General features: G+C 37.2%; 1 protein-coding gene across 1 annotated transcript in view; it reads left to right on the forward strand.

Annotated features, from left to right (window-relative positions):
- The window catches only part of LOC108750299, a 304,877-nt gene that overhangs the window by 243,082 nt on the left and 48,770 nt on the right, over positions 1-13,025 (forward strand). The window contains exons 8-9 of the mRNA XM_018489664.1: positions 7,044-7,341; positions 8,271-8,416. Coding sequence (XP_018345166.1) covers positions 7,044-7,341; positions 8,271-8,416 — 444 coding nt within the window. The remainder of the gene's footprint in view (positions 1-7,043; positions 7,342-8,270; positions 8,417-13,025) is intronic.

Below are 13,025 nucleotides of genomic sequence, written 5' to 3' on the forward strand. Positions count from 1 at the left end.
CGCCATGATGTTACATCGTTTCTGATGCGTATTTTGCATTACGATCTTGCATTATAGCGTCTTAAGCGGGATATTCGCAGCACTCAACAATATTAAATTATAACTCGCAAAAATGCGAACCGGAATGCAATGGCGGTAACGTAAGCGTATACTTGAAAGAATTGCTAATCAACGTACGGGTTTTTCATTCCATGAATAAGAAGAACGTGTTTGTACGACGTCTGGCAGGTCGCGCTCTACATCTCCCTCTCCCTTTTACCCCGCTCGCGCATTTCCGTCTTACTCGCTTTTCATCTCGAGGGCTCGCAATCCCATTTCGCTCCGTTAATGGATTCATATATAATTACCAGGGCTTCACGCTCCCGCATTACACTTGATAAATATCATCGCGAAAGGAAAGATATGAAATTCTCGGGGCGATGAAAGCGGGCTTTAAAACTCGTAGAGCATCGCGAAGGGCCACGTTGATCGGCACACCGTCCTCCCCTCATGTTTGGCCACGATGCGTTTTTCCGTTCCGTGATGCTTTCCAGGATGCTCCTCCTCTCCAGTCCGAGCCGGAGGATAAATAACGTTGGATTAAACAACATCTCGTAATACCCGCTCTCTGCTCCCGTAGTCTTTTGATCCGAAATGTACACGCGGATATTTCGCAGTCGTAAATATTCCGTGTTTTCTTAATTTCGCCGTTGCACGTCCGGCGGATCAGCGGATACTCGGCGTAATGATGAATCGCGGCCGCGATACTATCGCGATACTATCCGCCGAAATTATCGCGCGAGGACAAAAGCGGGTCGGTGATAAACAGGGTTCGGACATTACCGTCGCCGCTTCTATCTGAGGCGATCATTAAAATCGGTGGTTGTACGCACACGCGTACACTGTCACGCGCGGCCGAGCACTCGGCTATGCAGTATACCCGGCTATTTCCTATCCGGTAAGCGCCATCGAAAAATAACTGATCATCCATTGTTATTGTTGCGTAACAACCAATTCTTCGCGCACCGCATCTCGCATGTAGTGCCATTATCGTGCCACGTGAGTTGACGTTTTGTTACGTTATGCCTGTTATTGTTGAATTGGCTTTGTCAAAGGTAGTATGTGGCCCGATTATACTAGATTTGTTCGAGTTGCAGAAAGGGTTGTCACAAATACCTCATCCTAAAGTTTCATACTTTTTCCTGATTTCCACACAAAATTTTATTTGATTTTCTCTGACTTCTAATAATACTTTGAAAATTTTTATATTTCTGACCTGGTTTGTGAAAACCATTAAATATTTTGTTGAAAAATCAATTTAACATAACAATATAAATTACCATTAATGTTGCTGTTTTTAATTTTTAATTTTTAATTGTTAAATTAATAGAATTCCAAAAACACTGCGGTGTATGATGTATGTTTATTAAACTTCTTTAAAGCCAAGAATTAATTTTTTAGAATATTTTGCGAAATTCCCTTACTTTTCCCTGATTTTCCTGATTGTTTCCAATTTCTCTGACAATTTCCTGATTTCCAGTTTTGTGACCTCGAAGTGATACGAAAAATTGTGTATGTATTATTATGTAATAGTATAGAATATATTAATTTAACATATTACAAATGTTAATTTTACTAAGTAAAATTTGTTTCCAAATTGTGTCAAAGCGTAATATTTTTTGTGTTAATTTTTACATAATGTTTTATTAAATTAATACAGAAAGTGCACCGTCTGGGACATGTGATGTATGTTAAACTCGGTGTTAAATTTAACACAAATTTTCCAATTTTAGAATGGAATTTAAATAATGATTTCCATCGAACGTTCCTTATGAAAATTCAAAGATTTCAGAATTTCCATGTCGCATTATAAACATAACAGTTAATAACTTTGAAAAAATATGGGCGGTAGCCACTTGGTACTCGTCAGTAAAATGAGAAGAATAGAAGTAAGCTGAAGGAGATTGATGGTAACGCTATTAATGCTATTATTTGCATGATAAAGCTCACGTGACGTGATAATAGGATATTCCCGCAAGCGATGACAAAGCCCGATGATGAATCGCAAAACCGCCCTCGTCTGTCTTTTTTAAACTTGTTTCCCCGTGAAACGAAACTGCACTCGCGCAGGCACGCGCTAATCGAACGTGTCAACACGCGCCGGGTTCGCTTCGCGAGTAAGAAGAGCATATTTGCTCGACTTTTCCGCGTTCGCCTTTTATTTTTCCCTCCCTGGCCCACCTGCCCCTACCTGGCTTTACCATCCCTTACCACCGAGTTTGCAAACCCGTATCTTGCCTCGCGTACAGTCTCACAACAAACTTCGTTAACGGATTTCACTCCGATGGGTTTTCGCGATCCTCTCCTACGCCATCTCCGGCGTCGCATCATCTACCGTTCCCTTTTTCTCTCTCTTTCTCTTTCTCTGCCTCTTTACTGCGCCTCATCATCGGATGCCTCTCCAATTGCCACTTTCTTCGGCAAATCGTTTTAAGTCGAGTGGGAGTCACCGACACGCGCATAAAACTCACCGAAGAAAAGAAGAGGGAACGAGAGGGGAGGAGGGGGAGAGGGCGGGGAAGAAGGAAGAGGGAGGCTTAAGGACGCAGTCAGAGACAAACCTTGGGGGGATGCTTGTAAGCTTCGCCGCCGTTAATATTACGACCCGCGTCTAGGAAAAAGCGCGAGGTAAAGGCGGAAGGGCACCCAGGTGAAGGGACGCGGAAAAATGGATTAACATTGAACCTTTCCCGCTTTACCCTTCGAGCCTTACCTTGGGCTTCTTTTGTTCCACTTCACTCCCAGCTCGCGTACGTATCTCGCCCTCATCTTCCGACACTCGCGAGCCCCTATTAACCGCGTCCGCAGCCTCGGTCGAGATCCAAAGTTTGTTCAATTAGCTCGGCATCTACTTCGCCAGAGTAAATATCTGGGGAAAACTGCGAGACTGCAACTTGAGATACTCGCTCAGAGCGTACTCGGTTCGAGGAAGAGTCAAGTAGTTAGACGAACGGAAGGACAAATTGCTCCAATTACCCGATCAAAAAATTTCAGAGACAATGTTGCCAGGGATCGTTATGAAAGATGGTCGAGCGTATCAATTCTTTTACAGCTTTTGCGGAAACTGTTAATCGAAAGTGTATTATTATTTATTATTAATATTTTATTATATTAATTATTTATTATTAATATTTTATTATATTAATTATTTATTATTAACGTTTTTTTTAATAAGCTAAAAAAAAGTGAAAAATATTGATTCCATAAAGCGCAATACTCAGTTTTCAACCCTTCATCTGCAATCTTGATATTTATTGGCCAAACCAAATTTCCTTCTTAAATTTCATCTTTAACTTTGCTCAATTTCAATTTTATTAAATAAAAGTTTTAACATTTGAATTAAAATTGTTTACTGATGTAAAATAAAGATGTTTAAAAGTAATCCTAAATTTTTTTTAAACCTAGAACAATAAACAATTTAGATTGGACAATAAAAGCCAAGATTGCAGAAAGAAGTAAAATATGATTGCAGACGAAGGATTAAATTAAGTATTTTGTAATATAAATAAAATTTATTAAATTTTACATACATCAGACAAATTAGATAAACATAAAAAATTGTATGATTTTATAATTTCTCATTTAGTGAATTAGATTATTTTAATAAAAAAATATACTATCATAGAGAAGAGGAAATGAAGAATAATAGTCGTACAAATATTCGTACATCTTTACTTTTCCGAAGTAGAGATTTAATTACATCTTTTTTTTAAACTATTCAAATTGAAATTGTTAAAATGAAAACGAGTATAAAAAATGTAAATGTTAAAAAAGTAAAAATTTATGGAAAGATTAAGGGTCGGATCAGAGGTCGGACACGTGTTATACAGTTCATTTTACGATTATGCGATTTATATATTTCTCTGTGTTCTATCTCGGATTATCATCGCGACCGAATTGCTTTAACCTAATTCGGTTACATCTACAAAAGAATATTGTGGATAATACAAATGTCGAGCGTTTGTCAAACGCGATTGCCAGTAACGGTATAAATGTAATATTCGCTGCACACGTCGACATGGACGTAATTCCCCGCACGTGCGTACGCGTACATCCACTCAATTATTAATTCGTATATAAATTCATAATCATGACATCACGCATATTCCACCGAATTACCGTCGCTTTATCTGCATTACAATTACTTGTAATTCGCTCAAAATTGCATATAGCTCGATTCAGAGCAGTTAAATTCATTCAGTATAGTTGCCCGCCATGCCAACATGTTTCCAATGCCAATCTTGGGAACTTAATTTCTGAAAAAAAAAAAAACAACATCAATTGTCATAGTTTTAACGTCGTCGACTATTTTTTGAACCATCGCGATTCTAGATTAAATGATCGACATGTCCGATATATGTATAATAATCTTGAAAAAAGACTCCTGCGATTTTTCATTATCGGAAAAGAAATGTCTACGAAAACTTGAAAATGAATGATTATAAAAAAAAGTAAAATTTCTAAAAAAAAAAAGCGAAAATAATAAAGCAATATAGAGCAGTATTATTATGTAATACATTTCACCATGTGATATTATTAAAAGGACGTACAGTGGGACGTACGTGGGACGTTTATATTTTGCGTGTGTTTTCTGCAATTAATCTAAAAGGAACGAAACTGGGACAATATGTAATTGTATTTGTAGTATAAATCATTTAATGGGAATTTAAAATGCATTTTACTGAAAGAGCGCAATACAGGTCACCAGCACATGTGATATTACGTAATATTGTACCTTTTGTTTTTTTATACGATACGCAATTTAAAAAGTTTCACGTCACGCCTCTTTCACTCTTATACATACTGTTAAATAAATAAATTACGCAGGTATAATAGTTTATCTGACATCCAATGAAAAAAATACGGACCAATCAATAAATATCAACGAATAAAATGAAAAAATAAAACGGGAAAACATATTGAAACGCGAATTTACAAATCAATAACTTTATCAACGATATTAATTCTTGCATGACATGACAGAAACGAAATAGCAGCGATATTGTTTCTATCTTGAAAGGAACGTGTGAAAAGACTTCGTTCGACTTTTACGATCGCAGAATTTGTATCTTGGTCGTGTGTGGGCATCGCGGACGTATTTATCGAGCCAGCTCGTTGAATTATTTCCATTCATTGCTGCGCGGTGTGCAACAATACCTTTATATGCCATAAAACCGACCATACTCCGCGCGCTCCGTTAACCCGCTCGGTCGACCTTTCGCCCTCGACCGTACCCCACCGCACCGCTGCGCCGCGAAACCACTCGACGTGAATCGAGGTGACCTCTCTTCTGACGCTTCGGTTTTACGTCCCACTCAGACCGGAAGTGGAACGCGGCGAACGTATGACATGCGGAGGGTTTGGTACATCGTCAGTACATTCGCTATTGTGGGATGAAAACGAAACGGAAGAGCGGGCAAAGGAGAGGTTGGACAGGCGTATTCATTGGATCGCGCGACGTCCGGAATATGATTCTACCTTGCTGTCGGGAGAGTATCGACGTCGTCGGTTTTATCGACTTCGTCGTTCTGCGATACGAAGGACTTTACGGTGAGCGGCCGTGGAGTTTGCGGAATTTTTTTCAACGGTACCACATCGGCCGATCGGCATCGGTTCGACGTAGTCATCGCTGACGTCGAAGCCGCGGCGGCCTTTACGGACGACGAGCCCGTATACGTGATGGGACGCATAACGATCGCTCGGAGAATCATTCGTTTTACGAGAGTTGCGCGGAGAGAGGTTCCAAGTAGGATCCACCTTTGACCTAACACCCCGGTAGAATTCTTCGGTTAACAAGGAAAGCTCGGTTACATGTTATCTGACGAAAAAATCCAATCGCAGTTTTACGTCAATTAAAAAATTTTCGCATTTAAATACAATAGAATTTTTCTACACAATGATTTTGCTTAGTATCTAAAAATTTAGCAATGTTCATCACGATTTGAAAATAACTTTATTGGACTGTCAAAATAAGTTTTGACATTCTAGCAACCAGCTTGAGAGTTCTATATATTTTGATAGTCTAACAAAAATAATATTTTCAGATCTGTATATTTAGCTAAATTTTTAAATATTTTAACAAAACCGCTCTTTCCATAGAACAAAACGTCATGGTAAAAGTATTTTGGCACAGATATTCTATTCTATAGAATTAATTTCTTGATCAGAAATGTACTCGTAGATTGCATTAAGAATAATGGAAGTCTTGTATTGAAATGTTTTAGAACTAAGTAATTTGTTTCTCGACCTCCAATTTGTTTCATTCGTTTAAGAAAAATGTGATTTTACAATAGCTATTTCTTACTTTTAATCCCAATATACTATCAATAGGTACATAAGTTTTACATACAAGTGAGCCAAGTCACTGAGCGCTAAGTTATATTTTCTCAGTGATCAATCGAGATCCAATCTACTATGAGCGCTAAAAGCTAGTAAGCTAATAAGTGGATAAATTATAAAAACTTCTATCCCTTATATCAGTATGAACCTTTTTAGTCAGTATTATAACAGCAATTTTTAAGCAGTTTGTGTTATTACATATTTTATTAAGTGTATCATGAGGAAACACACATACACAAAATTAGACTATATGCTCTATACAGACTATACCATTTTATGATTGAAATTTATGAATTTTAGTGTTTATTTTTTCTTTCCTTTTAATTAATAATTAAGTTATTTATGTTTATAAAAGTCTAAATTATAAATATTTTCATTCATTGTCATTAAAAGTGTGAAATGTACGAAAAACTTGTGTTACATTAATTAAGAGTGGCTTATGTTTTTGTACGTAAAATTTATGTATCGATAGCAATGAGGAAACACACATACACAAAATTAGACTATATGCTCTATACAGTCTATACCATTTTATGATTGAAATTTAAGAATTTTAGTGTTTATTCTTACATATGTAGCATCATTCAATACCAATAATAATTTAAGGCTAATTAGATTCGAAAGCACGTAATTAAATAACTAAAACGTGGCGTTTTTTATTTTAGTCTCGTCTCCGGGCGAATGTCGATTCCCAAATTGGCTGACTGGACACTCGAGCGGTGGACTGACCTGGCACACTCTGGACCTCGGCAGATCTTATACGTTTCATCCGCGAAATGCGTCTCTGCACGTCACTAGACCGAACACGACTTCGTCAAGTTTTGAAAGCGGGTCCATGGACTTGCAATACGTGCCTGGACCGGAGGATCAAGACGTGAAGATCCTTTGTAACAGCATAAAACAGTCGAACGGCGCACAGACTATGATGACGATGACACTGGTGGCACACTTTACTGTTGGCTGGTAAGATCGTCTTATATTTCTGTATCACTTATCCTACTTTATAATTTTGCTTTATATACAAAATACTTATATTGAGAAATTATTAGTTTTTGCAAATGTTATACGAAAAGAACGATTTTATTGAAGTATTAAAAATTTAGCTAGATATGGAGAGAGAGAAAGAGAGAGAGAGAGAGAGAGAGAGAGAGAGATCTGAAATTAATTTTGTTGAATTATCAAAACTATTATGTAGAACGCTCAAGCATGATGAGCATTCTGTAAAAAGTTTTGACATTCTGGCAACCCCATTTTAAACGTCCTACATAATTATTTTAATAATACAATTTTTTTTTAAACTTGTATTAACTTTAAATACTTTAATAAAACCATTTTCTATAAAACTGATATAAAATCAGAAACACAAAGATAAATTAGTTTTTGTAAATTTTAACTCTATTGGTCTGTTCAAAAGGGTCAATATGATTAAAAAGCTCTAAAAATAAAAAATTTTCATAGAAAAATGATCTTATATTAACAGGCAAAGAGTTATCAAATACAGAGGAAAAAATTTTTAATTAAAATATTAGGGAAAATTAATTACATTTTGAATCAGATAAACTCGGACAAACCAGCAGAGTTAATAGCAAAAACACGAACGTTTATATTTTTGTGTTCAAATTATTATTTTTTAATTCTGTATTTTTAAAAATATGGTAGAAGATGCGCTACATAAAAAATTTATGAATATTTATTACAAACAAAAAATATGACGCATGGAAAAAGATTTACGGGAGAATCGATTCGTGTTCACGAAATCGCTATAAAACTTCATAATTCTAGTCCACATCCGTTCTTCTGAATACCTGTTCGGATATTTACAGTGATCGCGATTAAAGTAATGGAATATGTCGCTCTGATTTTTACGAATCTTCGCACCCTTCTTTTTTCAGTCGGAGCGGTTTTATGTGTATGACATTCTACCGAAGAGACGGCCACGTGATCGAGCTACAAACGGGAAGTGCGGTATCTAGACCGGAAGAAGCATGCAGCCCACCCCATTTTCTGCAGCACAGTACGCCTTTTCTCACCTTAGTCAGTAAGTACAATTCTTCTTCGTCCTCTATAGTTTGCGTTTTTCCATTTTCGCGATGTGTCTCCTCGACAAAGTTCAGCGTTACTAGTTTCACATTACTGGAACGCGTGATGCATCTTTTAACGTTTCCACGTGAAAGTATTGCGATTGTTTGCGATCTGCCGAAATTACCTTCAATGGAACTTTGCGATGTTATCTTTAACCAAAGCCTGAATATCTCCTGAGATCCGGTATTTCATTTTCTGATTAACTCGTGGTTTAGATTTAACTTTATTTAATCTGATTTATCTGATAATAATGTAAAAACGGTGCTTTTCTACTGAGAAAAAAATTTATGACTTACAGGATATATTTAATAGCTATTAAATGATTAGTAAAATAATGCCAATTAAATGTGTGATTAATATATATATAATCAATAATATATAATCAAAAATCATTTTACTATTTAATTAAACATTTAATTGGCATTATTTAACTAAACATTTAATAGTTATCAATTTTTTTTTCTGTGTAACTATGATTCATCATTAAACTGATGGTTTTGTAGTAGAAACTATAAAACTTACTATAAAATCATCAGTTTAGTAATTGACCAGCTATTATAGAAAAATACAATTTTTGCATTAAGTTTGTTCGCGTGTACTTTTGTACTCAGCATTTTTGCCTTTTTTCTTTTCAACGCCCGAAATTTATCTCGTTTTAAGTGCAAAAATTTTTAGAGCTTCAACGACACGAACGAATTTATATCGTGAAATTAAGTCTAATCGCGAGTTAATCAGAAAATGAAAAACCAAATCTGGTCACCAAAAAGTGGTCACATTTAGCGAGAAGTACGAAACGATACAATCTCTGATATCATTCCAAGACAAGATATTAATGGAGCAATTGCTAAGATACCGGATTAACATAACTCGATAAATCTTATCATAGCACGAGGGACCGCCCTTACTTTATCGTATTGATCGCAAAGCACCCATCCGATCGGGCAATCGGCACAACCGCTTGTTCCGCTTGATTTGCGTGGCTATGGAATCTTATCCGATCCACGTAAAGACGACTGGGAACGAGCCATCGGCGGGAAAAAGAACGAAGGAGAGACCGGACGGCAGAAGAATATGGGAGGGGAAGCACAGAGAAAAAAGGAGTTGCCAAGTAAAAACTACCCGCACCATCGATAAACCCGAGAAAACTCTAACTTCGCGGGGAAAAAGTTTTCGCGCGGCGTGGCACGAGGATTTAGTGCACCGACACTAGGAGGCGGCTGGATCAGTCGGGAAAAGAGGAAACGAGATGGCCGGGGATGGGCCGGGAGAAAAAAGAAGCGAAAAGAAGAGAAGAGAAAAGAAAAAAGAAACTCAAGGAGAAAATCGGGAACTGGTCGGGCTCGGACGATTTGTCAAAATCCCGCGAACGGCTTATAAGTTACACACCGGTCCGTAGCTATCGTTGGCCCGTCTGGAATCGGCGCTAACTCATTTTCGTTCGTTGCTTCTCGTTGCTCGCGTGCGAGCTCGCGCACCAGCCGCGAGATCGGGATCCAAGCCGCGCGAGACGTGCGCCTCGAGAAATTCAATTTGCCGGGCGAATCGCCTTGGTGAGGCGCGTCACGGAAACCCCGTTGAGGCTGACAAGCTCGTGATTGAACAGCGTATTTTCTTATCATTTAGCGGTAGGGTTGCTTTGGCCGTTTGTTCCGCGCGACCCGATTGCCCGAGCCCGAGGGGGCGATATCGTGTCCGACATATAAAAAGCGATGGCAATTATTGCGACCGCCGCGACCGATTAATATTGTCTACGTGTCTACGCGTAGGGTATTGGGGCTTGTGCGAATTCGTTATCTCTCTCTCTCTCTCTCTCTCTCTCTCTCTCTCTCTCTCTCTCTCTCTCTCCGCTTCTCGCAAGCCAACATTCACCTCTAGATGTAGCTATAACGGCTGATACGAATGCAGCCCGCGCTGTTCTCTACATTCGGATCGAGCTCGACAAAATATCGTCGTCTCCGTTGTGCCCGCAAAGAAGAAAGCTGCCAACTTCCAACCTCCTCCCTTTCCTCCGAATGAGAGAGACCACCTTTCCAAACTGCAACTGTTCTCTTCTCCTCTTTCTCTCGCCCATTTCACTTTTCCTGCCTCGCGTCTCACACCCGCTATCTCCTCGGGAATACGATCGGTTCCCGTGGGCCAGAGTTGTAATCCCACGGGAGTTATTGGATTCGGTTTGATCCACTGGTCGTTCATCCCCCTCCCGCCGCCACTCTTTTCTCTGTTTTCTTAGATCCTCCTTTTCTTGCTTTATCCGTATCGGAAAGCTCGATCCGTCGATTCGCGAGGAACAGAAAACTGCAATCCTCACTCGAGAGCCAATAGGGTTGTAGGTTTGTCGAGTTTCGGCAATGAATTGGCGTATCGGATAACGACACACGCTACCGTTGACGGTGCTAATAATAAACGAATAAGATAGCGACATTTCGCCGATAGGAATCACGATGAATGGTGATAATTGATGGGAAACGGAGGAGGCTTACTTGTGATTTCGAGCGCGATAAATGACGCGAAATAAATGCAATGGAATATAAATTATCACTGCAAAAGTTAATAACGCATCAGGGTTATTGGATTCGAGATCATTGACGGTAATTAACGAGCTATAATAGTCGGCTGTACGTGTATTATTTTCACATGAACGCAACGCGTGTGTGTAAAAATCGAATAAGTTTATTTGAATTATTGACAAACATCGATAATAATATAAAATTGTCATTTTCGAAGTTCGAAAATGATATATGAATTTATTTTTAATTATATTATATATGTATTATATCTATTTCCGCTTAGAAATCTCTCTCTCTCTCTCTCTCTCTCTCTCTCTCACTCTCTCTCTTTATACAAATTCTCTCTTTGTACAAATGATAAAATAAAACTTCCGGTCAAGTTAAATTTTAAAGATACAGTCAATATTTTGATAGTAAATTCTAGTACATAAATTTAAAATCTGTAAGAAATAAAAGTAAAATACAATACAGACTTCTATGATAGTAAAAAAACATTTTTATTATTATTTTTTATAGTTAAAACTTTTACAATTATCCAAGAATTTTTTCTGATTTTAATACAGTCGGGAACAATATAAAAATCTACATTAAAGCTCAAAGATTCAGGTTATTAACGTGAAAAATATACGAATTTAGATATACTGATGAGAATCTAATTAAAGAGAAATTTTTAAAAATTTTATATTCGGTTAAAGTAGGTTTTAGTACTTAAATATTTCTGTGTGAATTTATATACATATTTGATTCTGCAAAGTGCAAGCTGAAACCTTTTTCCGTCTTGAAGCATTTATGAGCAGAACCGGAGTAATAATATCACTTATTAAATTGACATGTAATTTAATAATTTGTTGTGCTAATATAAACATCTTTATAATATTATTACAAGAATATTAATAATTATATATTATTAAAAATTAAAAATTTGCGAATAATTTTATTGCAACAAATTTATTGTTAACACAAACACGATACAAAATTCCACATGGTTGACAGCTTAAAATATTGTTATATTTTGTATAATACTACTTAAATATTGCTGACTTAATTACTTAACGTTTTAATAAAATATCAATATCGCTTTCGGGTCTCCTTTGCAAAAATGTTATCCCCATCAGAGATTGATTGAAATTTATTAATAATGATTTTCAATAATAGCTTTCGACATTTACAGCGAATTATTTCTTAAATTAAAGATGGAACGTTCGACTCGACTCACCTGTCTACGATCCTACCGCCACGTCAGTATCTTTCGCGATTCTTTTATAATTCATGGGAAATATTGACTTCGATTTAATTCACTGCTTGTTCGCAGTTATCTCTCGTGGTTATTCTTCTCGCGGCAGGAAAAAGCCGAAAAGCTCAATCCGCCGCTTCGCAAGAAGCAAGGAGCTATTCTCTGGACTGAGTCACGTACGATTCTCCGGGGAGTCGATTCTCTACGAGAACGAAGGATAGTATTTATCATTCCACGCACGCGGTGCACGAAATTTACAATTCAGATGCAAAAGAAGCGGCCTCTGGAGTTTCGTATTAAAGATTGCAATCGCAATCGCATAAACAATGACACGACGTAATATGACGATAATACATATAAACAGTAAAGTAGCGCGAGAAACAAAATAGGAAGAAAAAAAGACGCTTTTGCTGAAGTATTTAAAAATTTATAGATTACTGAAAATAATTTTGTTGGATCGTCAGAACAATTTTGTAGGACTCAAACTGATTAGAATGTCAAAATTTTTTGCGGTATTTACTCATTATGTTTGAATTTTCATAATTAATAGTAATTATTTTATTAGATAGCGCTAGAAAATTATTTTCAGATCTGTATATATATACATATATGTACGAGGGTCGTTCGAAAAGTCCGTGCAAAGTCACTGCTGATGGCACTACTAGCGCGTATCAAGGTTAGATTTAGTTAGTAGCATCTCTTGGAGGAACACACACCAAGTTACAGCCAGATCGGTCTATTTGTTTGTGTTTGGCATTCATTTGAATCGAGGAAGTCGAGTGATTTTCAATAACGCACCAGCTCACACCTCAGCAGTTGTGGTC

Source organism: Trachymyrmex septentrionalis, unplaced genomic scaffold (assembly GCF_001594115.1).
Source record: "Trachymyrmex septentrionalis isolate Tsep2-gDNA-1 unplaced genomic scaffold, Tsep1.0 scaffold11, whole genome shotgun sequence".
In the NCBI taxonomy this organism is placed as follows: Eukaryota; Metazoa; Arthropoda; class Insecta; order Hymenoptera; family Formicidae; genus Trachymyrmex; species Trachymyrmex septentrionalis.